Below are 27,604 nucleotides of genomic sequence, written 5' to 3'. Positions count from 1 at the left end.
GTCGGAGGGCATTTGAATTCTCCTAAATCTAAAGTGCAGTTCACCCAGAATGGAATTAAATAAAAACACAAAAATTGTGCATTTCTCCCACAGTCCTACTCATCACCGAAAAATGATCAAATGCCGTCTTCTCTAGACAAATTTTACAAAGTGGTCTACCCTACCTCTTATCACTTTTTTCTTTTATCTGTTTTACTCCGAGAGTAATCGCTACCTTTTCCTCCGGATATACGTGGCTGTAAACAAACAGAGTGTTTCAAGCATAAATTGTAGGGTCTGTTGTGACTGTAAATCCGGAGCACGCGTTGTCACTGTTGCCAAGGTTCTGACATCAGCCCTGGTTGTCAAAATCCACAGGGTCGAGGGATAAAATTAGGCAATGAAAATGGGCTCCTTACTTAATATTGAAGTGTGGGTTCTGTAGCGCTTAGGAAGATACTCGAATGACCAAACAAGTAGGTAAGTGGATAAAAAATAATTTAAAAAGCCTAAAAATAATTAGAGAATAGACTTTAGGTTAAAAGCGACCATTTGTTTGAAATAGCTTATCCTAGTACAAACCTCAGTGGGTATTTTCATTTGGTAAAATAAATAAACATTCGATGAAGAAGCTATTAAATTTAATTACGTAATCCGGGATACGGTCTGTAAGTAGGCTTAAATGAGTCCCTGGTATTGCTGATGTACGTGGCAATAATCGACTCAACAAGGGGTTTTCAAACTCAAGTACCATCTACACCTCTCCTTATGGCATTGAAACGTTGCTTGAATAAGTTGTGCGCAGACCTTTTTAGGCTGATCACCTTCTTGGGGTTCCGACCATTACCACCCTTTTGCTATAACTGGGCTCATCCAACTTACAGAGACGTCAGGAAGCCTTGAGTGAGGCAAAACTACCAAACTAACCTATAGTTATTCAAAACTGAGGGGTAAATGGTGATAAAAGAGAAAGACGGGAAACAGTTTAGGATTTTGAGTTGGAAATTTAAAATTAACAGCTTTGGTGCTGCCCAAAGGTGTCTACTAATTCTAAGAAATGAACGCATCTCAAATACCAACAAAAGGTAAATCTGGTTGTGGCTTAAGAAACACTAAGTCCCCAAAGACTTGACTGCAAGCCCTGCCTCGGATAAAAGCATCAAAACATCTGTTCTTTAAGCCGCGGTATAAACCAGAAGTCAATCTGAACAAAAGTATAAGGGAAGGGCTTCTTCTGCACCACAGACAAGGTAAATGCAATCGCACGGACTACAATATAATGAACATTTGTGGGTTGCAAATGCATTGTACTAGAAGAATTGCATTTTTCTGCTCTACCTCCTATCCTTCCTTTATTTATCTCCATCTCTCACTCACTCCCTCTTTCAATAAAGAATGCAGCACCCACCTCGAAGTAAAGTTAAAAGTTAAAAGCAATCATTTCTTCTTCCAAGGCCTTCTTAATAATTTACGATTGTTTGCAAACAAATGAAAATTTGGTATCGAAAAGCAGACCAATTCTGCACCCAATTTAACTAAGCCATAAGCGACTTCGGCCAAGGTTGACACCATTAATGAGGCTTGCATGGAATTTCCACTAAGATGCCAAAGCACAAAAATCTACCAATGCAATGAAGTACGACAATGGAACTGTTACCATTGGAAATTACTGCCATTACTACTATTTACAAAAAGATTATCGGTAACCCTGGGACTAGCCTCAAATGTGTGAGAGTGAGGTGATTAGACGGTGAGTGAATGGATACATGAATGGAAGTTGAACAACGAATGCCCGTTGAAGTAGCCATTACGCATCAACCAATGGGAGTCACGTGCGTATGATAGAGGCGATGAAAGACATAAAAAAAGATAAAATAATAAATTAAGAAAAAAATGCCAAGGCCAGAGGCATAAAGAAGCACACGAAGTGGGAAAGTGCATTTTAAAATCAACTCCGGAAATTTAATTGTCAAATTACATTCTGCCCAGCTGATCAGGTGAAGCACTCGTAAGGAAATCGATGTCACCTGTAGATAGGAAATCGATTAATTGAACTCCGTCAAATCAATACTTTAGCCAAGTTTTATCGATTCTGTTGACATTTCACTTTTTGTTAGGATGACACAAAGCCGTTTGGGAGTTATTCGAACAAATATTTCCTTGTTAAATGGTAACAAATGGAGTTCCAGCCTCTCAAATAAATTGCAAATCTTTTCCTTTCAAGGTCAAATATGATTTCCGTATCCTATTTTGCCCCCATTAAATTGACTGTGATGTATCTTTGCTTTGAAAGGACCTCAAAGCCAGGGAGATGACATTTATAAATCCGGTCACTCTGTATTTTAACGGGGATAATCTTTTAAAGTCACATTTAGCATTTTCCAACTAATTAAACTTCCATGCATCTTGTAACCCAACATTTGATTCTTTTCATGCAAAGATTATTTATACGGTGAAAATAGGCATTTGTTGTGAAATATAAATCACGAATTCCTTCGAATTGCTACACTGTCAACAAAATCGTCGCAGTGCCATCACTATGTCACACACATGCCACTCGAGTGGACCAATCAAAATAGCGCGTGACCGAAGTGCCACCTCACCTTTCCCTTTCACCACAATTTTCAAGGTAGTGATGCAACTAATCACCTCATGTCAAATAATTCTAGGGCATAACCTTGAGTGCCTTCGGCTTAAAACACAAAAGGCAGATCTACAAAAGCTGCACAAATGTAGCAAAAGGTTCAAATGTGGTTTTTGCAACTAAGAAACGTAGAATAAAGCATCTTCAGAGCAGAAATTTTATTGTTTGGAAAACAAAACCTACTCAGTCACGTACATCAAAAAAGCTAACGGGCAGGTAATGCTATTTTCCCTTATTTTTGTATATTTTGTAGGCCTCTAACATCTATATTAAGCTTACATAAATTCAGAGGTTGTTAAAGTTTTGTATACTCAGAAAAACAATCGCAATCCTCAGTCGTCTTTTGCAAGTAGATGGCAAAATATCAATTCCTTATTGATAAAACAATTAAAATAACTTATATGTTGCCAATAAAGATGAAGAATTCAGTAATACTTTCACTAAAGTACACTTAATTGTCCATTAATGACTCGGACAAAGGAAGAATAAGCTGCGGTTCTAGGTATTGTGAATATAAAACGGACAGGCCAATAGTCTTCTTTTGTATTTAATACAATCTCCATTCACAAACACGTATTTGAAGAAATTAATTATCGCCACTTGGTGGATTGCCCATTTTACTAGCCTCTGCTCTCTTCGTTCCACGGAAACGAGGTAAGGAAGGATTTTATTGATGGACCAATACTTTTAGCCTCTCGAGACGTCCTTTCAGGCTGTGTGAGACAATGCTGGGCCAGGACAGTAGTGCTTGGTGCTAATGGCATGGTCTGGAAGTCAGGCTACCTGGCGGAGGTTCAGTGGCGGAGGCCCAAAGTGGCCCGTTTAACAATTGGGCGTTATACGAAAGTAAAAGTACCACAATTCCATCCTTTTAGGATATCACTTAGGCTATTTCTTGCAATAAAATTGTAGCCAAAGAAATCCAAATGAAATTTTCTTCTTTTAAGGTTACTCTTGACCTGACAGTTTGAGGACTGCTCTACGCCACATTTTGGAAATGCAGGCATATTTATAAAAAGTTAAAATTAAGTCGTCTAATAATTATTTATCTGAACTTTGTAAATGCTCGCAATTTCTGCTTCTCACTGTTGATGCAAACTATGGGCAAACTGTTTTCACGATTTGATCTCCTTTTTTGAATGTTGTCCCTTTGGTGATGGTTTTTACCAATCCTGCGCACATTACCGTGAATATATTGATATAATCAGGCAGGCCAATTATGTTTTGCTTAAAAATTTGCCTTTTGAGTAAAAATGCGTCGTTAACGAAAATACATCATTAAATAGGCAGCTCTCAAGACTCGCACGAATGTTCAGCTACTTGCATGTATTGCAAAATGGACGATCTGAAGGTGCGATCTCCAAACAAAGCAAATCCCGGTTCAAAAGCTCTGCTCAAATGGAGGAGTCTCAAGTTTCTCTTTCTTTTTTGCCCCTGCCAATCACGGCCGGAGACCACAAACCATGGCTGAGGAATCTCTTTCAGTCTGTGGAGTGCCTCATGAATGAGTGAGAGTTGAAAAGTCACCACTCTGAGGAGTAAAATTTGCCCACTTCCCCCTGCCACATTTCTTTGATTGATCTGATAAGACCACTTGCATTTCCCCTAGGCAGCAAAATGTGGGAAATTTTTGACTAAGAGCATGAAGGATGGATTGGCAGTGCTCTTGGTACCTCCAATTAAGAAAATAAAGACACTGAGTTTCAGTACACGTATTGGAATAATTTTGCAAAAATCGGCGTTAACTCCGCGCCTTTAACTTGAAATAATTTAAAAAGGAGGCGTTTCGATGGAATCCCACGAAGTGCCTAGTAGAACGGGGACTACGAATTAACCCGAGTCAATTACCCACGGGACATTTTTGTAGCTACGCAGTCATCCCTAACAACAGTAGACGATTTACCACTGTGAGAGATTTAGTATCAACAAATCGACCTCCCGAAGGAGTATAAACAAGGTCTGGTGGCGACTTGAGGACCCGCAACATCAAAGGTGAAATCACAGCAAGCGCAACTGTTCCACACAGTTCTTCTGCCCTGGGATTGTCCACTCTAGCAGTTTCTAGCAAAATTAACATCTCTTATCAAGCCAATTTTGCACACAAACTCCAGATATAAAGTCGACTTTGACTCGTTGCATTCTTATCTAACGCCAGTGGGGAGGGTTTCGCAAAACTCGAAATTATCGCTTTGCAGGCGCATTGTTTTAGCCACATAGAGCAAGTTTTCTCCTTTTTTAATGCTTTGGTTCAGGAAACCGTCACATAGTTATTTGGCTCGAGGTCATTAACGAATGTCATTAATGTGATGTTCTGTGCCACTCCTGCTGACCTAATGGGATAAACAAATTGCTTCAGTGCTTGGTAAAAATGTTTGTCTACAATTTTAGTCCCCTTCCGTTTGTGAATACACAATTTGAATGTCAACAGAGGAGGTTCTAATTTATTGCACCAGATTTCTTCTAGGACATACTCCAACTCTAGGATTTAATGGAGATGCCTTCACTCCATCCAAATGCGGGAGCCTAGACAAGTTATCAATTTGGATCCCCAGAGATCTGTACACCTTTGGCCTCAAGTGGTTAAAGGCATGCTATCCATCTGGTATTCATCTTGCGCTCATCCATCATCCACCACGTATCCATTCATCCATCTACCCATTCATTCCCCCACTTATTTACAGATCCTGTATACATCCCGCATCCATTTCGGCTCCATCCATCTTGCGTGCCGCCATTCCCTAATACTTCATCAATCTTGTATTTTTATCAACTATCTATCCAGCTATTCCTCTATCCATGCATTTATCTACTCCGTATCTGTCCAGTATCCAATTTTTACCTATCCATTCCATATCTATCCATTCAACTATCCCCCACTTTGTCCATTCGTATTCGTTTATCCATCCATCTATCCATTCATCAATGCCGTCTCAGCCAATTCTTCTAAACATCTATCCATTGAATTTCGAATGCAAAATGTAAAGGTGTTTAAAGTGGAAAAATACCACTTAACTGAATTCTGGAATTTGAGGTAAACTGTGCCATCCACTAGTAATGGTGGGGTCAATTAGGAGGAATCTGCTCGAATGATTTACCACAGTTCATAATGAGGGAAATTGAGAATGCGAGACAAGACGTCTGGCGTACATGCAACAATGCAAGGAGGCATAATGCGTGCATGCGTTCAACACTCCTTCCAACTTGATGTGCTGCCACAATGACTCTTTACTTGTCGCAGGTATCTGTCAAACCAATGCAGGTACTTTGACCCATTGATTCCTGGCATTGCGGGCACGTCAATCTGTCACCTGTCAGCTTTCTTTCCCACGACTGTGAGGTGGCGTGTCGTAAATTGACACCTCAGCCTGGTGCAGTGTAAGTGCAGAGTGGCTGCTTTGCTTAACTAGGTTAGCTGCGCTATTTATATCCTCCACCTTGCCTCGCGTAAATTTTTTCATATAAAGCAATTGAAAAGGTTTGGCAGGAGGTAGTGGATCGTGAAACTCATTTTCCAACTACTTTTTAGTTTGGAAGTCCTGAACAACGCATCTAGACGACCCGTTGGGAAGGCAAGAATGTAAAAGTAAGATGTAAAAAACGCCTTTCAGTTGTGTTTAACTCCATAAGTGATAAAACAATAGGGTTTGGACTTGAATGGCGAAAGTGGTGGAGGAAACACGGGTCAAGGCAGCCGTATGTTGCCGCTTGATGCAGTGAAGGGTGACAGTGCACTTTCCGGACTTTCAGCATATTGTTTTATTTTTCTTTTCTTTGCGAATTGTCTGCTGAACCAAATCTGTAACAGGATATGTGCTTTGTATTGCAAGTAAAGTGGCTTTGATTACCACAAAACGCGCCAATCATTGCTGTCCATCCATCCAGCACTTGATAGGCATCCAACACTTCATCCTCACAAGACTGCGCCTGCATTGTGTGTAATGTGATGGAGTATAGACTCAGCTGTTTGTAAATCGTATTCACTTGTTGAATGCCAAGTAACGAGAGATGAATTTTGTATTCTTTATAGTGTGTAAGGTAAACATTCTACAGAAGGAGGAGGTTGGATTGGTCAAGGAGTTGGAAACAGGTCCCATCCTTATTGCTGCAGTGCAAAGCAACTCTTCAAACGTCCACATCACTTGTCAGTGCAATATCCATAGTAGGGTGGCTGGAAGAGGGTGGGAGGGGGAAAGGAGAGACATACTGACCCCCTTTATTTGCATCATATTCTACACTCGATGATTATCATCTTTCTTCGACATTTGGCAGACGATCACGCAATCTTATGTAAATGGCAATGCAGCAATTTAGCAAACGAAAATGGCGGGGAAGCCGAAGTTTCTAAGATCTGGTTGTTTAAGCTTAGCGGGATTAGGAAGACCGTGACTCGGTTCGGAGTGATTTAGAAAGTGCAGGGCCACATATCAACCACAAAACTTTTACTGCATAAGTCGCTTTCAACTTTGGAACAATTGCGACGAATGCATGTTGTTTCCAATTATTTCAAGTTACCCAAATTTATTGTCTAGTCTGTTGAACAGAGCCATGTCACCTTGGAGACATGGGGTCATTAATAATTGGAAAAAAAAACATTGTTTTGGAATGATTTTTCCTTTCCATAATACTCCTCATTCATAAGCAGCCCATTCTAACCATCCATCATCTCCGGGTAAAAAGAGAATGAACACCCTCTTAAGAACATTACTTTGCCTTATAAAAAAGGTGAAATCGTGCTTTTCCACCCTGTGGCATTAGAATTGTCAAATTTTAACGGATCGTACTTTAAAAGAGAAGTCGAATAAACTTTCTTTTCCTTGGCAACTTCTATCCAGAAAGTGGCGGAGAGGGCGACTGCAAAAGACCATTTCAATGTGATGGAGGAGAAAGTAAAGTAAAAGTGACAGAATCTGTCAACTGTATTTCTGCTGAAATAATTTATGTTGACATTTTATATTTGTTTTAGTGGAGTTAAACACCCTCAAACCACGCAATCTGCCATCAATTTACGTGTTGACTAAGACCAAAGATATGGGGATGAGGCAAGAAAACACCAGCATAGCTGTGAAATAGAAGAACTTCCCATAGACTTTGAAAATACGTATCATCAAATATCAATTTATTGGCTGCTACAAACCTTCCTAAATTCCTCCCTCCTCAACCCAAACCCTCCCTCTACTTGACACTTTGAGCTTCATCTCCAGGCCTCCTCGTGATTACATTAATCCCTCGATTGTCATAAGTTCTCCTATAAATGCGTAAACCACCGGAAGGCAGTAATGCCGATGTTACGATAAATGCCCACTGCAAGGCCCCTACTACTGATTACACTGGTAGTAGTGTGCAATACAAAATCACTTGAATTTATTGCATAGTCGGATCGGAGAGAGATCTAAAACGCGAACATTGAAATACCCATTTAGCATTTTCTGCATGAAAGATATTCTTGCATTTTCTTACAATAACTAGGAGAGGAAGGAAGGAAAATGAGGCGGTGTTTTTAGACAATTGCAAAATTCTTACCTATCCTTAGTCACGTCTCGAATCCTCTCAAATCTGATCTCATTTCCTTACCGCTCACCAAAAAAACTTGGGTCTGACGAGTTCACAATGGAAGGACGCCAAACATCTATGTCGTGTACTAGTGGTGTATGTATCAGAAGGTGAGCTTTATTGTAGGTCTTCCCTTCCTTGTTCCCAGTGCTCTTAAAACAACCTGGTTGCTTCACTTTCAACATATTTATTTAACAGGGTGAGTAGGGGAAAAAGAATACAGGGATTAGTGGGGTGAGGGTTAGCAACCGCTCTTAGGCTCACAGGGCTTAGACTCTGTCATTAGGTTCGAATTGTATTCGCGCCTCCTCTCTGAAAGGAACATTAAAACAATACGAGCATTAAATTATTATTTGTATGGATAATGCGAGTCATCTGGGTCAGTCCTCGATATTGGCTAAGCAAAATGGTGATCATCTCTCGACCTCTTCAAAGTCATGCTTCCTTTTAAAGCCCTTCATATATCCTAACTCATTCTTTAATCACAGAGATGAGAGATAATTAGGCGGTACCCCTTATCGAAATTAGTAACAAGTCAGGCAAACACCATTTTATTCACGTGTTAGAGGCATCTGCTAGGCATGCTAATGAAATTTTACAAACTATGAGGGAGGGGAAGAATGTGCCGATGTTTACCGTTTGAAGATGTTCAGAGGTTGAATACTTATGCAGGCAGGAGTACCGACAACCACAGCCCAGACAATTCGCTGTTCGGGCGCGTTATCAACCAGCTGAGATGCGACACATACTTCAGTTCAACTGGTTGGCACAAAGGTATAGGAGAAACATGGCACTCACTTGTCATATTGGTGTTGATTAAAACACATTGTGATCGAGAGCAGTCCACAAGACGGGGAATTCACATCTATCCGGGTGAATTCGGTTCTGTAAGTGTAGTAAATAGCTGTGTGGAAAAGTGGACCCTCTTCAGTGGGTGCTTATAGATAGTTCAGTCCTTTTAAACGGTTAGAATGAAATACCTCAAAATGTTTGATAGTACCACTCCTCCACACTGTCTCTTTTGTATCATAGAATTCTGACAGTTTTAGAAAAGAAAATACAATCATATTAAAGGTGGTTCAGAGAGTGGAGGTCAGTAATTCAAATACGGCACGCCGCAATACATCAAATGCGGTGACAAAAATCCAAGCATTCGCCGCATCCTATCCAAGCATTGCTATCCAGTACAGTACACTCCCCCCTCCCCTATCTACTTAAACTAACTTCAACTCATTTCCAACGTTTTTCTAACTCTAATGATGTTAGTTAAATTTGCGCGAATGCGATCACCTAATCCAGCTGTAAGGAGCATTCTTAGACAAGACGGCATTTCACCGTTTTAACTGTCCCACCACCATACTCGGTTGGGCCGGATTCATGGCCATAAACTGCTACGTGCAAAAATATGCTCCATCAAAGCGTGACAACCCCTTCAGAAGTTGAAAAATGACTTAAAGCACACAATGTCACTCATCTCGACTGGAATCTGTTAAAAGAAGTTACGGAACTCAAATACAAACTTTTGCTGATTTAAACAAATGGCCGATCTACAAAAGCCACACAAACGTGACAAAAAGTGCAAGTGTGGTTTTTGTAACTAAGAGTAGTAGAATGAAGCATCTCCAGAGCAGAAATTCTATCGTTTGGAAAACAGAACCCACTCAGTCACGTACACCAGATTATGTTAACGGGTAGGTAATGTTGCGTTCTTCTTTTGCTGATCCCATCCTACTTTTCATACAAATGGGAACAAAATTATCAAAACCGTTAAATTTACTTGATAATGGCTTGAAATTCTTATTTTTGCATGTTTCGTGGACTACTTAAATTTACGTCTGGTTTACATAAATTAAGGTGTTCTTAAAATTTGTCATAGTTAAACAAACAAACAGAATACTCAGTTATCTTTTGTAACTAGGTAGTAAAGTAGTAAACCCTTGCTGGTGAGACCATTGAAATAAATTAGCTATTATTAATAAAGATGAAGTGTTTAAGATTATTATTTTTATTGTACATTTTTAAATTATCCATTAATAACTTAAAAAGGCAAAATAGAGGCTATTATGGTTATTGTCAATACAAAATGGGTAGACCAACTATCCCCTTGTATCCAGCACAATCTCCGTCCGCAAACGCGTTTTTTGGAAGGAAACAGCTATCGTCACTTAGCGGGTTGCTCACTCTACCCTCCTCTCCGCTCCTCGTTCTATAGAAAGGAGGCATAGAAGGATTTGCTTTATGGGCTAATACTTTTGGCGTCCTGAAACTTCCGTTCAAACGGTAGAAGACACAATACTTGGCCAGTACACTAGGGCTTGGTGCTACTGGCATGGTTCAGAAGCCAGACCACCCGGCGGACGTTCAGTGGAGGAGCCCCGTTTACAAATTGAGCGTTAAAATAAAAGGCAATTTTATTTAGCTTAAAAAGTTGCCTCTTAGGGTAAAGTAAGCTATTAACGGAAATACGTTGTCAGGCAGGAAGCTATCAAGACTCCTGCGAATGTGATCCACCAGGGGTACAATTAAGCGGACCCTCTTTGTCCGGTTGGTGTTGAGGAATGTTTTGCCAAGCTCTAGAGAAATGGTCTGTTATTGTTAAGGTTACGAGTGGTGAATCAATTTGTTTATGTTTACTCCAGTGGGAAGAGGATTATGTCCGAGGCTAAGCAACATTGGCATCGCAGGGACCACAGCTGACGGATGACTTACCAACTGACCCGCAATGAGACGTCTTTTTTTTACCAAAACAATGCCCTAAACTCATATCTACTCTGTCTTTCGAAATTGAGCTTTCCTGCTTTATCTGTGTGTCCAGTGCAACACAGGTACAGTTGTTCACCGGTATTTGACCATCTCCTGAATACCAAACAACTACGACTGAGATCCATCCCCTCAGTAGGAGACAACTAGCAAGAATGCAAGAAAATTCCTTTTTTTATGAGCAATTGTTATTAGTCAAACAGTTGACAGAATAACTCACGATATCATGCTTCATGTCGCAAAGCAGGTGCTGGAGGAGGGGCAATGGGGAAGAGATGGGGGAAGGGAGGGAGGGAGGGTTGACTAGATGGAAAGAGGGAATTGGGCTGGCAAATACTGATTCACCTTCTGTATTCCCTGTCACATTCCCACACTTGATGATCATCACCTTTTCTTGCCATTTGACAGACGATAGCGTAACTACTTCAAAAAGGAATGTGTTTTGTTGGAAAATAAAGAGGCCGTGGAAATGACGGTGGCTCAGTTCCGATTACTTTACTTTCGGAGGTAAAACACTTTGTTGATGTGCAGTGCTCAAACTTGTGTCGCATTTGGAAGTGCTGTGTAATGTGTAATAGTGAAATATCGCAAAATAATTTTTTGCTCTTTTCTTAATTATTCGTTTCAAAGAATCATTCAGCCACTCCTATGTATTTGTTAAATTAATGGTCTACTGCTATGTAATTATGAGTGGCCGAATAATTCTTTGCAACAGAACTTAAACTAAGGTAGAAACTATTTTTGAGTTATTCAAGAAAACACATTGAGCATCAATTTCAAAGTCGACAAAGCCTTAGGAGCACCAATTCTTTAAAAGGTCTTACCTTCAGAACTGAAGAAACCGGTTCCTGGTCACCACCATTTCCATTGCACATTCATTTCCAGACCCTCCACACTCTACTGTGGATATAACCACGTAGCAGGAGGGTGGTCGTCACCGCTTCTGCCTTCCAATGTGTGCCCAATATCTGTCAATGCAGTGATTAGCTTATCCGATCCACACAAGCAGGGACCTTGATTTCTTTGTTAAATAGACCTTAGTTAATGGCCACCCTTCTGTGGCGTTCAGTGAATATGGATGAATCTGTGGATGACTGCGCTTAACAGTTACGTTAAAGTAGAGTTCTCTCTGATGGGTAGTAGGGAAATGGAATCAGATTTAAGCTGATTAGAAACGCAACCCAAAGATCTGTATAGGATTCTGTAATAAACCAAGGCATCACATCTACTTCCTTCCTTTCTCCCCGTGTTATTCTAAGAAAATACAAAAGTAACTTTGAAGCCGAATGTGCTAGCAAGTACATCGTCTGACCATTGCATTTAAATCGTTGCACTTTAGATCCCTCGCTTATTCAGATTGGCTTGCAAAAGACAATCTGTTCAGCTGGACCTCATCTGAGTTTGCAAAGCATACTACTATCAGCGAAATCAGCAGCACGAGCTGTGCAATGCGCATTTATAGCATCATTGTCATTTCTGCCTTTTGGTCGGTGGATTGCATAATCACAGGGCCACTTACGACGATGGAGGTAAAAAGATGACTACGAGGAGGCCTGAAGATGAGGCTCAAAATGACAAGTGAAGGAAGAGTAGAAGGAAGAGTTCGGGTCAAGCACAAAAATGGTATTTGACACTAACTATTTACATATTTAATGGCAATTTCTTGTTTTTCGGTCACCGTATCTTAGTTCTCTTACCTTGTTCTTATGTTTACAACCTTATTTCGCACATGCGATTTAGGTGGAATCATTTGTCTGGGAGCATTTAACACTTCTGGGGCAAAAAAGAAGCATCAACATAAATGCATCAAAAATGAAATCATCAGATACTGTCACTTTTCTTTACTCTTTCCCTCTCCTCCATCACAATGAGTCGATCTTTCAAAGTTATATTCTCCGATACTTTGTGCAGTAATCGGACAGTGGAAATCCACTTCTGAGTAAAAGTTGCCCAGCATCTTAAGGTTTATTCCAATCCTCTACTAAAGCACAAAAAATTAAAATCAGACAACCTTGAGACTACAAGATAAAAAATAGCAATTTTATCTCCCTTTCATGAGAAAAATCGTGTTTTCGAAAGGGTGCATACTCTCTTTTTACTGAGGGATGTAGGTCGGTTGGAATTGGCATTAAATTACAGAGGTAGTCACAAATGAGAAAAGCTAGGTGCCAGAAATGTGAAGTATTATAGAGAGAGAAAACCATCCCAAAATCAAGTACCTTTAATCGAGTCTCGCGCTTCCTAATCTAGCTGAAAGCGGACAACATTATCCTATATACCTCTGCATCTCGATAGCATTCGTTTATCACATGGCTAAATTGCAGTTTGCATGCGATTGCGTGATCGTCTGTCGAATGTCAGAGTAAGGTGATAATCATGAAATGGAAAAATGTGATGAGAATGAGGAGGAGAGAGTAACTCTCTCCTTCCCCCTTCCTACCTCTCCTGCTATCCTAACTTGGGCATCACAGTGACAAGTAGTGTTGGGGGTACGAGGCGTTGCGTTCCACTACAGCGATAAGAATAGGACCAGCTCCCAAATGCTTGACCAATTCAGCCTCCTCCTGGAGAAGCTTTTCCTTATTCACATTCGAATAGACCAGTATAATTTCTCTTTGCCTGGTATTCAACAAGTGATCACGACCTAAAGACAGGTGAGCCTTTTGTCTGTTGTCGGCATTCAAATTATAAATTCACAAAAGTGAGGGACCCAAATTTTAGCCAAGCATTTTTGCCAAGTACTGAAACAATTTGTTTACCTCACCTCCGTCTTTCATGCCTCAATATGGCACCAGGCGTGGCACAGATCGTCACATTATCGAAATACATAAATGACCTCTACCTAAATGACTTTGTAGATGAGTTCCTCACTCGAAGGATCGAAGGAGGAGGATATCTGCTTCAGAAGTTTACACCGTTAAGACAGCCAAATGCTAATTTCAAGTTCTGAAGAAGCCTCCTCACTGGGGTTAGATAGGAATGCAACGAGTCAAATTCAACTATATGATTGGAGGCTTTGGGCAAAAAGGGCTTTATGAGGAGGCAAACTACGCAGAAAAGTGCTAGAGTGGACACTGAGAAGGTAGAAGAGCTGCATGGCAAAGAAGTGCTTGCAGTGATTGCATCTTTGATAATACAGGCTTTCAAGCCAAAGTCAGACCTTTTTTATAGTCCTCCAGTCGCTCGATTCGTTGATAATAAATTTCTTACAGAGGTAAATCGTCTACTACTTTCAGCGATAACTGGGATCTCTACAAAGTGTCTCGTGGCTAGTTGCTTCAAATTCATCCACAGTCTCTGTTCTACACACGCACTTCGTGAGGTTTCAATCAACCATCAAATTCTAAATTACATCGAGTTTCAATCACGCTTTTAAAGCCTAATTCTAAAAAGTCAGTTCAATACCTTTTCTCTACTAAAATGTAGTCATTTTATTTTCTAAATCAGAGGTAACAATGGCGCTGTTAATCCATCCTTCATGTATTCGGTCAACAATTTCTCACCTCTACTGCCTAGGGGAATTGTGTGTGGCTTTATCAAATCAAGTGGACAGATTCGCTCCTCAGAGTGGTGATTTTCCAACCCCATCACTTATCCACAGCGGATTCCTTAGCCATGGTTGTTTGTCTTTGGCCGTGATCTGCAAACGAAAAATAAAAGGAGAAATGCGCAACTCCTTTATTTGGGTGAATTTTTGACCTGGGATTTGTTTTGTTTGAAGTACGCAACCTCTAAGCGTCGGTTTCTTGCACAAAACTGCAAGTAGTTAATCACCTGCAACAGTCTTAAGAGCCGCCCGCCTGATGACATATTTTTAGTAACAATTTATTTCGGTTTTCAAGGGCAACTTTTCCAGCTAAACAGAATTGGCTTGTCCAATGCAGTGAACATATCTACGGTAATGGGCTCATCAATTAGGGCTTATCACAACCAAAGTAGATCATTTAGGGAGGGGCCCGTAATAATGGAGATTATATCGCGAAAATGATTAAGTCCATATTTTGCTTTAAAGATGTTAGCGAAATTTGTTGTGAATTTTTAAAATTAGCTAAGTTTACATTCGATGAACTAATTCAAGCTTTGTTTTGAAAATTGTAACTTCAAATTTTAGCACGAGGCGTGGAGCAACCTTCATCTGGGTGGATCATAAGTAGCTTTTAAATATGCCAAGACTTTCGAGCAATAGTTGTACTTCAAAAGGCAGGTTAAGTGATCCGTAAAGGGATGAAATTTTAATAAACCGCACAACATTCAGCATTGTTAATGCGTTAGAACAATTATTCCCTCTCTGACATAACCTCCCATTACTTTTTGTAGGAAAAGAAGCCACCATATCATCTGTTGAGCAACAAAGTACGTCATGCTCTCTAATGCTGAGAAGTGTGGTTTAGTATGATACGCGATACTTGGTTCCTCTTTAGCCTCAACCCAAGCCCATGTAGTAAAGACAGTAACAAGACAGATGGAATAGCTTCACACGGAGGCATTTGTTTGATTCCAATCTAAATAGCACCTTGTAGACAGCGTTACTAATTAAACGTTTTTGCAGGTCTACATCTATTACCGTTCGGTCCACTTTCTTCGCTATAAATCCAATCTGCATTCTGTTGTTGCGTCTTGAAAACCAGCACATTCTATTGCATCTCCTCCATGTGTATGTATGTGTATTTTATACTTTCGAAGAGGCAACAACAACAACACCACAAATGTCCATCTTCATTACGGGTGGATTCGCCGCTACAGTAATAACCAGGCACTGCGTAGCCTGAGGAAAACGCATTTTTTCAGACTTATTTGATCAAGTAAATCTCCCTCTCTCCTCAACCCACAAAGTGTAAGAGGTTGCCTTGAATATAATGTGAAATTTCCCTTTCACTTCAATTCTCCCCTTTTTATGGTAGCACTTTGCAAGCATTTGACACAAGGTGGAAAATTGCATCACTACCTTGAAAAATGCAGTCAAAGTGAATGATGTGGTGGCATTGTCATCACGCACTATCCTGATTGGTCCACTTAAGTGGCATGTGTTTGACTTAATGATGGCACTTCGATGACTTTATTGGCGGCGTGGGCATTCGAAGGAATTCGTAAATTCTATTTTACAAAAATTGCCTCTACTCACTGTGTAAAATTTTTTTTGCTTGAAAAAAAAACAAATGATGGGTTGTAATATGCGAGATCAATTTGCTTGGAAGCTGAGTTAATTCGAAGATGCAAAAAGTTATAAAAAAGGATTATTTTCATTATGGTAGAGGGTGATCAGATTTGTAAAAATGTCGCCTCCCTGATTTGGAGGCCTTTATAACGCGAACAGGTTTCACAGTAGATTTAATGAGGGGTATCCTAGTGAACCTGGAGGGGAAACGATATAGCAATCTCTTTCCTAGACGGGAACCTTTATTGTAAGTGGATTTCTACCTTCACTTTTACTTGCAATTTAATGTAGAAAAATTTGGCCGAAAAAAACAAACGTCCTTTATTTTATCGTAACTAGTGGGAAAAATTAATGAAACCCTGCTGAAGTATTGACAAGGTGATATCAGGTGCATCACCTGATCAGCTAGGAGAGATGTGGTTGGACAATTAAATATTTGTCAGGTTCATGCCTCTGGCTTGGGCATTTCCTTTATAAATTATAACTTTAATTTTGTGTCACACCTTTTAGTCCCTCTGCCAGGGTCATGTTAACGGGATTGGCGGCTTCCGTTTATTCATTCTTTCACTCACCAATTTATCACCTCACTCTCGCACATTTGAAGCTCGTTCCACTGTGTTGCTGCATGCCTCGCAGGGGTTCCTGATTATTCTTCCCTAAAAAGTATCAGTAAAAATAATAGTAGTAATTTTAATGACAACCACTCTATTGCAGTGTTTCACTGTACTGTCAGAATCTTTGTAATGTGGCTCTTTGTGGAAAGTCCACTCAAACTTCATGAATGACGTCTAACACTGAGTATAGGGTTGGTCTGCTTTACTATATTAAATCCTATTTTGTCTGCAAACAAATGCAAATTAGCAAAAAAAAGGAATAGAAAGGAGAAATAATTGCTTTTACTTCATTCATGTAGCATCAATTCGTAGAATGTTGGAGTCTATCCCAAAATCCCTGCAGATGGGTGATACGGCAATGCATTGCTGCATTCTTTATTGAGCGTGTGAGTGAATGAGAGAGATGGCTAGGTTGGAAGGAAGGCAGGCAGAGTGGAAGAATGCAGTTTTTACAGCCTAATGCATTTTCAACCAGCATGATTATAATACAGTGCATTCTGTGAGATTGCATTCCTCCCAGCTGTTATGCGGAGAAACCTGGACTTACAATGAGCTCTTTGGAGTCTTAGACTTTCTCTAGACACAATTTGATTTTCCATTTGCTGGTATTCCGAGTGCATTCAAGGCTTGGGATTAGAAGACAAATTTGTGCAGACTTTTTTGCCGTTTTTCCCTTCTATTGCTGTTTATACCCTCAGTTTTGATGAACTATAATTTAATTTGATAGTCTTGTGGCACCCGGGGTTTTCTGTCGACCCTGTAAATTTGATGTGCATTTTGCGAACAGAAGGAAGATCCTCACGAAATGGTGATCGAAACCCCTGGAACGTAAACAGTATTTGAAGTTGGGCGCACATCTTATCCAAGCACAATCCCAGTACCGTATGATGAGGCGTGGATGGTACTTGACTTCCCTGACTTAAAACCCCTTTAGTAACTAATACTGAAAGCGTTGTTGAGACAATTACTCATATCTACACAAGCAGTATCATAGACTCATTTACCACAACTTGCACATCGTATCTTAAATTCAGTGCTTATTGTGCCAAACGAAATGCCTACAGCTTTTCAAACTGTTTGCCTATTTATTTACTTAGTTAATTGTGTGTTTGAATGTCCAGCAAAGCACCGCAGAACTCACATTTGAACATTGAATAGGGAGCCAATTTGCGATGCCCTTTTTTAACATAAATGTAAGCAGCTAATTTCTGATTGTACAAAATTTAAGGCAGGTCTAACTTTATCCCGTGACCTTGCGATTTCGAAGAAAGGAGGATGAAGTTGCAGCCCTGGCTACATTGACAGAACACGTGCTCCGGGTCTACAGTCACAACAGAGCCTCTAAGCTACACCCGATCTGCTCTATTTGCTAAAATCCGCACAGATTCGGAGGAAAAGGTGGCTTTCACTTTTAGAATAAATTATATAAGTGATAAAAACTCTAAGAGGTGAGGCAGGACTATTTGCAAAATTGGCTAGACGAAGACGGTTTCTGATTGCTTTTCTGAGTGACGAGTAAGACTGTGGAAAATGTTTACAATTTTTCCTATTCTGATTTACCTTTAATGTGGATAAATTGCATTTCTGATTAAGAGGAGTTCAAATGCCCTATTATTAAAAAGCTGTGATTAATATAAATGAGGCAGGTTGCATGTCGAGTGACCTTTTGTAGTTCAAAAGGGTTTGCAACCCTTGCCTAAGCGGGTTTTTTGGTCATCATAGGCTCCAATCACCACCAAGATAGCGTGTCTCCCCGCTTTTGGTACTTTTGTTGACTGTCCTCTGGACATACATACCTAATTTGTGTCTTCGGAAGGGGTGAGATCGTAAAGATTCCCCCCAACACGTGTCTGCAGGTGGAGTCGAATGTCCTTCACACGAATAAGCCTTTCAAATCGCTCTCTAATGACATCACGATGTGGAAATTTTGCCACACTATCTCCAAGGCCTATCCGATATATATTCCATGCATTATTTTCATGCAAAATTTATACGCAGTCCTGCTTCCTGCCACACATTTCGTCCTATATTAGCTGAAGAGAACGAGGTTTGAGTCACAGGTCAGATGTGGATGCCGCTTAGAATCTGTTTCAACGCAAGCACAATTATGGTACTGTATGATGAGGCATGGATGACACTTGACTTCCCTGATTTGAAAACCCCTTGAGTCACCAATGCTTCAAGTGCTGTTGGGACAGTTGCTTTTGTTTAAACCTGCAGCATCATGGACACATTTATGCATACTTAGAAATTAAATTTAACATCTGCTTCATTGAATGTATATTTATTTTACCAATCTTAATACCCACAGTAACTTCTATCAAAATGAGCAATTTAACTAAAACTGTATTTTACTTATAATTGACTTCAAATTGCTTGCAGCTTTTTAATTTTTTACTTTATCGCCTATTCGCTTGAATGTTGTGTGAAGCGATAAAGAAGGCACATTTGAACAATGAATAAAAGGACCACATTCATTTTACTTTTAAGCTTTAAATGCAAGCAGCCAATTTACTATTGTACAGAATTTAAGTCAAGCCTAATTATATCTCATGTCCTTGTGGATTTCGACAACCTTGGGTGAGGTAGAAGGCTTGGGTACATTGACAGAGCACGTCCTGCGCGTCCACAGTCACAACGGAGACTGCAAGTGGCGCTCTAAACATCCTCTTGCTTAAAATCGAGCAGATTAAGAGGAAAGGCTGGCTTTTGCTTTTCGAATAATTTGGATAAGGGATAGAAACGATAAGAGCTAAGGCAGGTTACTTTGTAAAATTCTTCCAGCAAAGATGGCATTGGATTGCTATTTTCAGTAAGGAGTACAAATGCTGTAGAAATGCAAAATTCATTCTCTTCCTGCTTTACTTTATTCCGAATGAATTAACTTTTGCATTTAAAAGGTCTGAAATGCCCTCCAATTGGTAGGTGTTGATCAGTATAAATGAGACAGAGTGCATGATGAGGGAAATTTGATCTTTCACAAAGGTTCACAACCCTTGCTTATGCGGGTTTCCGGTCCCCATATGCTCCAATCACTGCCAAGGTGGCTTGTTATCTAGGTTCTGACAACTTTGTTGGCAGTCCTCGTGACACACACCTAATAAGTGTCTTAGAGGGGAGAGGGATAGATGAAATTGAGGCATTACATTTCTCCTAATTATTGGTTTCAGGTGAAAATTAACATCCATCATATTGTTAAAACTTTAAGTAGCTCTTTAATGACTCCACGAAAGAAAAGTCTGCATGAAATTATGCAGCATTATGGACTTAATATGTGACAGAGCAATGTTTCCGTAGGGTTGACAACTTTGCTACAATATTACCGAGGTCTATCGAATATCCAGTCAATGCATCATTTCAATGCCACATGTATACGCAGTCCAGTCTCCTGCCACGCAGTCTGTCCTACATTAGCTGCAGAGCACGCGGCTGATGTCACAGATCAAATGTTGATTCAGCCTCGAGTTCACATTCAACGCATTTGTCAGCCGCATGTGGTGGAGTAATTATTCAAGTTGGCATATAACCAAATGTTCACGTGGCATACAACTAAGGCAAGTACAATCTTCAACACCATGGCCACGTGCGTGGCAATATGGCAACTGAAAAAGTACAGTTGGGTTTAAAATGGGGATTTGGCACGTAATTCTGCTTTTACACATACACACACACGCAACTGCATTTGAGATTGGCAATTCACAAAAAGGCAAACATCAAACTCCTTTTGTTCAACTGTTCTCATATTCGGCATTCTTTATCGTACCTGTAATCTGCGATGCCGCTGAGGTCGTGTGGCTAACAACGTTTAGTTTTTATTCTATTAAGATTTGCAGCTACAAAAACAATAGACGAATTTGTAGACTTTACACATGGACAGAACATTGACATTTAACATGGAGTAGGGCTTGGAGCTACTGGCATGCCTCAGAGGCCAGTCCATCCGGCCAATGCACAGTGGCCAACACACAAAGTGAACCTTCACTGAAAGCGAGGGTTAAACAAACAAATATTGCAACCATGCCAGTCATCGGATTTGCATGCGGCGGAGAAGATAATTAACCTCAACATCATTGATACCTCGTCCTGAGTCTACTGGATCTAGAGCTTCCTCCTGTAGGAGAACTGCATTGGAGCTACGAGGGAAAGTGCTGGCCATCACCCACGCCCATCACTAGCCCTAGGAACACTGGACAGAAGTGAAATCAAAAAACAAAAAAATGGAGTTTAGCATAGTTTTATGTGAGTAAGGTATCGCCTCTATTACTGCTTGTCAATTTGTCCTCGCATCTGTGAGGCTTAGTCACATCTATCTGGGTTCCATCCAGCAAACAATATCGTAGAGGTGTTTGTACACGATTTTGTAATAAATAGCATAATTCAGGGAGCGTAGGGGGCTGCGTAACGTAGATTTTTCTTATGGTTTACAGCTAGTGATGCTTTTATTGTAAAATAGCTTCCCTGCATACCATGGAACTGGAGTAGTTGCCGAGTGCAGACGTTATTTGTATTCCCTCCATAGGGGTTGTCGCTTTGTTGGAGCATTCTTTGGCGCTTAGTAGTGTATGGCCATGATTCCATTGTAACTGAGTGCCGTGATAGGATAGTTGGATGACCAAGAGCCGCCTTGTGTAAAAATGTTTCTAACGGTGGGATAAGGTGCTCGCATTCGGGCAAATTTAACTAACATCAGTGGAGTTGGAATAAAGTCGAAAATGAGCTGGAATTGGTTCTAAGTGAAGAAAGGAGGGAGGAGTCAACTGTGGTGAATAGCTATGCTTGAATAATATGTGACGAATGTCTGGACCTGCCATTGCATTCGATGCACTGCTGCATGTAGTATTGGGATTGCCGACCTCCTACTCTCTGATACACCCTCAATAAAAGGGTGTTTTGATCCTTAAAATTCTCCGGAATTTTGTATTGAAAAAGGAGAAGAAAATTTAGAGGAGAGATACTAAGAAACATTTTGAGGTATTTCATTCCAACCGTTTAAAAGGACTGAACTATCTAACAGCACCCACTAACGGGGTATAAATTTCCACACAGCAATTTACTATACGTACTGAACTGATTTAAACCAGACAGATGCGATTTTCTTCTCGTGTAAACTGCCTTTGATTACGTTATGTTTTGACTTTAACACACTCATCACCAACATGACAAATGAGTGATATGTTCCTCCTATACCTTTGTGACCATCAATTGATCGAATTTATGCGTCTTACTTCGGTTGGATGATAAAGACTTCTAACAGCGAAATGTCTGGGCTGTGGTTGTCGGTTCTCCTGTCAGCAAAGGCATTTAAGCTCTGAACATCTTTAAATGACAAACATCGTCGGAGTCTCTCTCCGCACCTCCCCACTCTTTGTAAAATTTTGTCAGTATATCTAGCAGTTGTTGTTAACATGCCAATGAAACGATTTTTATCTTATTAACCTGGATGACCGATTGTACCACAAAATGATTATTAAACCGCAACAACAGAGGATATTATTAAGGTAGAGTTCTGCGTCTTGTTTTAGTGGTAGCAAGTTACATACAGAATTAGTGAGGGGCGATGGGCGCAGCCAGTGTGTCGTGTCTCCAAGACGGAGGCATAGAGCATGCGGAATCAAGAGTGTACCTAGAAATAAATGTAACATGACACTCGTATCCTGCTTTGCATAGGGTAAACAGAAGGTAGATAAGTATTTTAACAGCTATGTCACGCTGCTTGACAATGACACTCACACGTTGTTACACGCAGCATTCGGAGTGAGCACAGATAGGACAAGAAAAATTTGCCTCCAAGTAGCAGTCCACGCGGTTATCAATGACATCCATGTCTCCAGAGATTACTGAATTGAAATGTTTTGAAAAAAAAGTGCCGTTTTTGCTGGCATAGGAGTAAAAAGAACTCATTAGATGGTAGTAGCCTATGAGCAGTTTCCGATCTCTTTAATTTACTTAAAAATGCAAACAGTCAGTGGTCAAGTAAATATCCTACCAAAGTTAGCAAAAGAAAAAAAAATTATCTATAGATAGGAATGGAATTAATGAAGGTGTCCATAACCGTAAAGTTAGGGTTTCTTTCTCCGAATCCTTGAATTTTACCACAAGTTCACCTTCCCAAATGCTGAGGATTGGTCTGCAGTCAGCGGTCTGCCTGATTTACCCTTCCAACCGCTGATTGGTCAGTTTTCACTTAATGGCACTTTGAGTGGGCTCATGTGAACATCAAACATTATAAATACCCGAGAATGGAATCGGTTTATGATCCAGCACTCCAGCTTATCGGGATTTAGTCAACTAATTGCCGAAGTAAGCCTTATTTCTCAATAAACTTGATTAGGGTCTAGCTAGCGCTTGCCCTCACAAAGAAAAGTATTTTTGCACCTAGAAATGAGAAAAAAACCATATACATTCGTAGCAGTCATTCCAGAGCCAAAGCTGGCTTATGCATGGAGGTTTTCGTGGTGTAACAAGTGGCATCACACTTCCCAAATCACTTCCAATTGAGTCACGGCCTTCCTAATTTAGCTGAAAGTAGACAAAATAATCTCGGAATTCCCTGTTTCTCCTTCACATTCATTTACCAAATTGCTACGTTATAGTTTACATATGATTGCATGAACGTCTATCAAATGTCAGGCAAAAGTGATAGTCATCAAATGTGGAAATGTGGTGAGAATGAAGGGGAGTCAGTACGTCGCGCCTCTCCCTTCCTACCCCCTTCCTGCCATGCTAGCGTAGGCATCGCATTGCCAAGTGACATGGAGGTATGAGGTGTTGCGTTGTACTGCAGTGATAAGTATTGGACCTGCTTCTAACTGGTGGACCAATACAACCTCCTCTTGGAGAGGATTTTTTCCACACACTATTGAGAGTACTAGTTTTATCCCTCATTGCTGGGCGTTCAACAAGTGAATCCGGCTATATAACAGGTTGGTCTATACTCCACCACATCGCACACAAAGTCGATGCAGTATGGGAAGGATGAAGTATTGGATGCCTTGCAAGTGTAGGGTGAGTAGGCCGTAGTGAATGGCTCGTTTTGTGGTAACCAAAGCCATTTTAGTTGCATAACAACCAGTGGAATACAAGGGACATTTCCCATTACAAATGCAGGACAGTGGACAATTCTGCAAAAAAAATGAGAAAAAAGAAATAAGTTAAAAGTCCGTCAAGTCTATTGTCATCTGTCAGTGCATTAAACAGCAGCACACAGATGCCTTGTCCTCAGTGATCTTTAACACTTTTGCTTTCCAGTAGAAGCGGGTATAAACCCAATTGTTTCATTACTTGGGGATCTAAAAACAACTGAACATCATTTTCCATAGGTTACTTTAGCATTCTTGTCTTTAAAATGGATCGTTCAGATAAATTATTTAAGACTTTATCACCAGAAAGTCATTGGGTACTGAACTCTACGATCTGCTACCTCCTGTCACACCTTTTCAATTGCTGTACATGACAAATTTAACAAGGGTCAAGGTAGAGAATATAAGGAGCGAAGCTGCAATTACACCGCACCAGACCCAGGTATTAGTTTTTGACATGTCATCTCACCGTTGCTGAAAGGGGAGCTGATAGGTGACATATTGACGCACCCGCAATGCTAGGACTCGATGGGTGAAGGTACGTGCATAAATTTGACATATGCTTGCGACACGTCAGAGGGTAACCGCATTAGCTTGACAGACACCTGCGACAAGTACCGAGTTATTGCAGTAGCAAGTCAAGTTGGAAGGAGTGTTGAACGCACGCATGCATTATGCCTCCTCCCCTTGTTGCGTGTACGCCAGACGTTGAGCCCTGCGTTGTCAATTGCCCTCAATTTGAACTGGCATATATCATTTGAGCAAATATTACGCAAATTACCTCATCTTTACTCGTGGATGGCAGAGTTTTTTTTGAATTGCAGGGTTCAGTTGCATGGAATTCTATGCAATAAAATCTTTACATTCCTCTATTCATATTTCAATGGGAAGATGTTTGGAAGAATTGATAATTACAGGATATCTGGAAGTCTGGATGGATACGGGATGGATATTTACAAGATAAATACTGCATGAATACGGACTGGACGAATGGATGAATTAATATATGGATAGATAGTGGATGGATGGGTGGATGAAATAATAAAGGGATCCCTTTAACCAACTGCACTCAAAGTTGTACAGACCTGTGGGTGTCCAAAATGATAATTTGTCTGAGTTTCCGACCTTAGATGAAGGGAAGGCATCTCTATCGAATACCAAAGCAGATGAAGTAGGTCCTAGACGGAATCTACCAAATCAATGTCGCAATGGCGTAATGAAAATGTGCCTTTTCCGTTGACATTCAAATTATGCATTCGCAAAGACAAAAGACTCAAATTTTGGCCAAAATTTTAAATAAACACTGAAGCAATGTTTTATGTTTAACCTCTATGAGTTATTAGGCCACGAGAAATGGCACAGAGAATCTCATCAATGACATATGTCAACGGCCTCGACCCATTTAAATTTGTGCACGGGACCCTCACCCAGGGGACCAAGGGCGGTTACCTGCTCTGTATGACGAAACCGTTAAAACAGCGAAACGCCAATTTCAAATTCTCCACAAGCCTCACTACTGTGGTTAGATAAGAATGTAAAGCGCCAAAGTCACCTGTATGGTTGGAGATTTCATGCAAAACCATCTTTATGCTAACTGTGCATGAAATTGGTGGAGCTGACACTCAGAGGGAAGAAGAGCTGTATGGAAAAGCGCGCTTCCTGTGATCACGTCTTTGATAATACAGGTTCTCAAGTCGCCGCCAGATCTTGCTTATAGTCCGCCAAGTGCAGTGGCAAATGGCATAATATGTTTGGAAATGAGACATCTCGTTGTAACAGTGTCTCGTAGGTAATTGCTTCAGGTTCATCCGCTGTCCCGGTTCTACAAGCGCCAAATCCTAAATTACACCTAGTTTCATTCATGCATCTGAAGACTAATTCTGCAAAATTAGTTCAGTGCCTTTCCTCCACAGAATTGTAGCCTTTATATTAGAGGTGACAAGGACACTACCAATTCATTCTCCATGCATTCGGTTAGAAAAATTTTTCTCTTTCATTGCCTAGGGGAATTGTGGGTGGCTCTCTTAAGTCAGTCAAAAGATCTAGATGAGAGAAGTGAGTAAATTTACCCCTCAGAGTGGTAGTTTTCAACCCATTCGCTTATCCATACCGCAACCCATATATTTAAGGAACTTCCTCAGCCATCGTTACTGGTGTCCAGCCTTGAGTTGTAAATGTAAAAAAAGGAAATCAAGACGGCCTACTACACCATTTAAGTGGATCTTTTGAACCGGGATTTGCTTTGTTTGAAGGACACTCCTTCAGATCGCAATTGAGGTTGGCGAGCACTTTAAGAGCTCCCCGTCTGGTGACATATTTTCATTAACAAGTTATTTTAGCGTAAAGGGAAAATTTTCTGGTCAGACAGAATGGGCTGCCTAATTCAGTGAACATATTCACTGTAGTGTGTGCAGTGTCTGTACCGAGGGCTCATCAATTAGGGCTTATCACAACTAAGGCAGTCCATATAAGGACCGTCTCTGAAAATGATTTAGTCTGTATTTTGCTATAAAGTTATTAGCAAAATTTTAGGTGAATTCTAAAAATCAGCCGAATTTACACTGGATTAACTTATTCTAACTTTGTATTCAAAAATCACGGATTAAAATTCTGCCACGAGGCATAAAACAACCTTCATCTGTGTAAATCATAAGTAGCTTCTAAATAAACCAAGTCCATTGGGTTTAGGTGGTTATATTTTTATGGCGAGGGACAGACTGGGTGATCTTCAAAAGGATGCAATTCTAATACACCATTTGTTTGCCTCGCGGTTTTGATAGAGGACCACTTCAGTTCTCCGCCACCGTAGGTCCACCGAATGGCCTAACTTCCAGGCAATGCCAGGATCCCGAAGCGCTACTGTAGGTCGACAATGCATTTTTTGCAGGTGTATTACGTCTTCTCTTATCTTCGAGGAGATCTCAGAATGCTAAAGAAATATCCATTAAGTAAACCTTGCCCTTTCTCATTTTCTCCAATCCAGGAGCGCATAGAGGAGTAAAAGCGGCGATAACTAAAATACATGTCAGCCAACGCAGATCGCGTTAAAAAAATAAAAGACATCATTGATTCTCTCTTTTTGCGTTGACAATGATCAGAACAAACCCTAATTTTTGCTTTCTCCTCATCATCAATGGAAATCCAAATGCACTTTAGGAATGTTATTATTGAACACTTCAATTTTAATGGAAATATCAATGGTAATTTGGAATTTTCACTAGTAAGTGGATGTTAATTTACCGCCCAATTGCAAATGATGAATGAAGATCTCATTTGTTTGTTTAACTGTATGAAATTTTAATGACCTCTTAGTTTATGTAAAGGAGATGTAAATTTTGAAGATTTCGTCCATATTTATATGGATAATAAAATAAAATCTGCGAAAGGAAAATGTAACCTTTTCCTACACTTAAGCCTAATTCGGTGTACGTGACTGAGTAGGCTGTGGTTTCGAAAAGAGAACTTTTCTGTACTGAAAATACTTCTGTCTACCCTGTTTTGAGGTGCGTTAAAATCAAACTTATTAAGTGTTGAAGTGATTCCTCAGATAGCATTTACTTATGACTCTTGTGCTGCTAACTATCTCACGGTACCAGACATAGAATGAGGTAGGGATTGTTTTCAAACTTATTCCGAAAGTTTGCTTGAATCTTCCGAATTTGGACAAGAGAATATGATCTGCCCATTAGCTAACTATTTGACCGCTACAAACACTGAGAGTGAATGAATAATTGTGCAAAGTTGTAATACAACCCGCTGAAATTATTAGCAGAATTTTAAAGAAACATGTCAACTCTGAGTGAGAATTTAATAACACAATGCA

General features: G+C 40.2%; 2 protein-coding genes across 2 annotated transcripts; one reads left to right on the top strand and one right to left on the bottom strand. All coding sequences in view use genetic code 11, as the record gives it.

Annotated features, from left to right (window-relative positions):
- Positions 1-8,442: 8,442 nt before the first annotated feature.
- On the bottom strand, positions 8,443-15,713 carry EGR_06132 (hypothetical protein; the record flags this gene model as incomplete). The annotated part of the gene is made up of 3 exons (XM_024495381.1): positions 8,443-8,485; positions 8,810-8,904; positions 15,609-15,713. 3 exons carry the CDS (start codon positions 15,711-15,713, stop codon positions 8,443-8,445), a joined length of 243 nt encoding a protein of 80 aa, XP_024350212.1.
- Positions 15,714-25,134: 9,421 nt separating this feature from the next.
- On the top strand, positions 25,135-25,844 carry EGR_06131 (hypothetical protein; the record flags this gene model as incomplete). Its single annotated transcript, XM_024495380.1, has 3 exons — positions 25,135-25,302; positions 25,467-25,566; positions 25,786-25,844. The coding sequence occupies 3 exons, from the start codon at positions 25,135-25,137 to the stop codon at positions 25,842-25,844; spliced, it is 327 nt and encodes a 108-aa protein (XP_024350211.1).
- Between the last annotated feature and the right edge of the window lie 1,760 nt (positions 25,845-27,604).

This window comes from Echinococcus granulosus, assembly GCF_000524195.1.
Source record: "Echinococcus granulosus chromosome Unknown EG_S00051, whole genome shotgun sequence".
NCBI lineage: Eukaryota > Metazoa > Platyhelminthes > Cestoda > Cyclophyllidea > Taeniidae > Echinococcus > Echinococcus granulosus.
The sequence above is the reverse complement of the archived record's forward strand: the minus strand, read 5'-3'. Positions and strand labels throughout refer to the sequence as shown.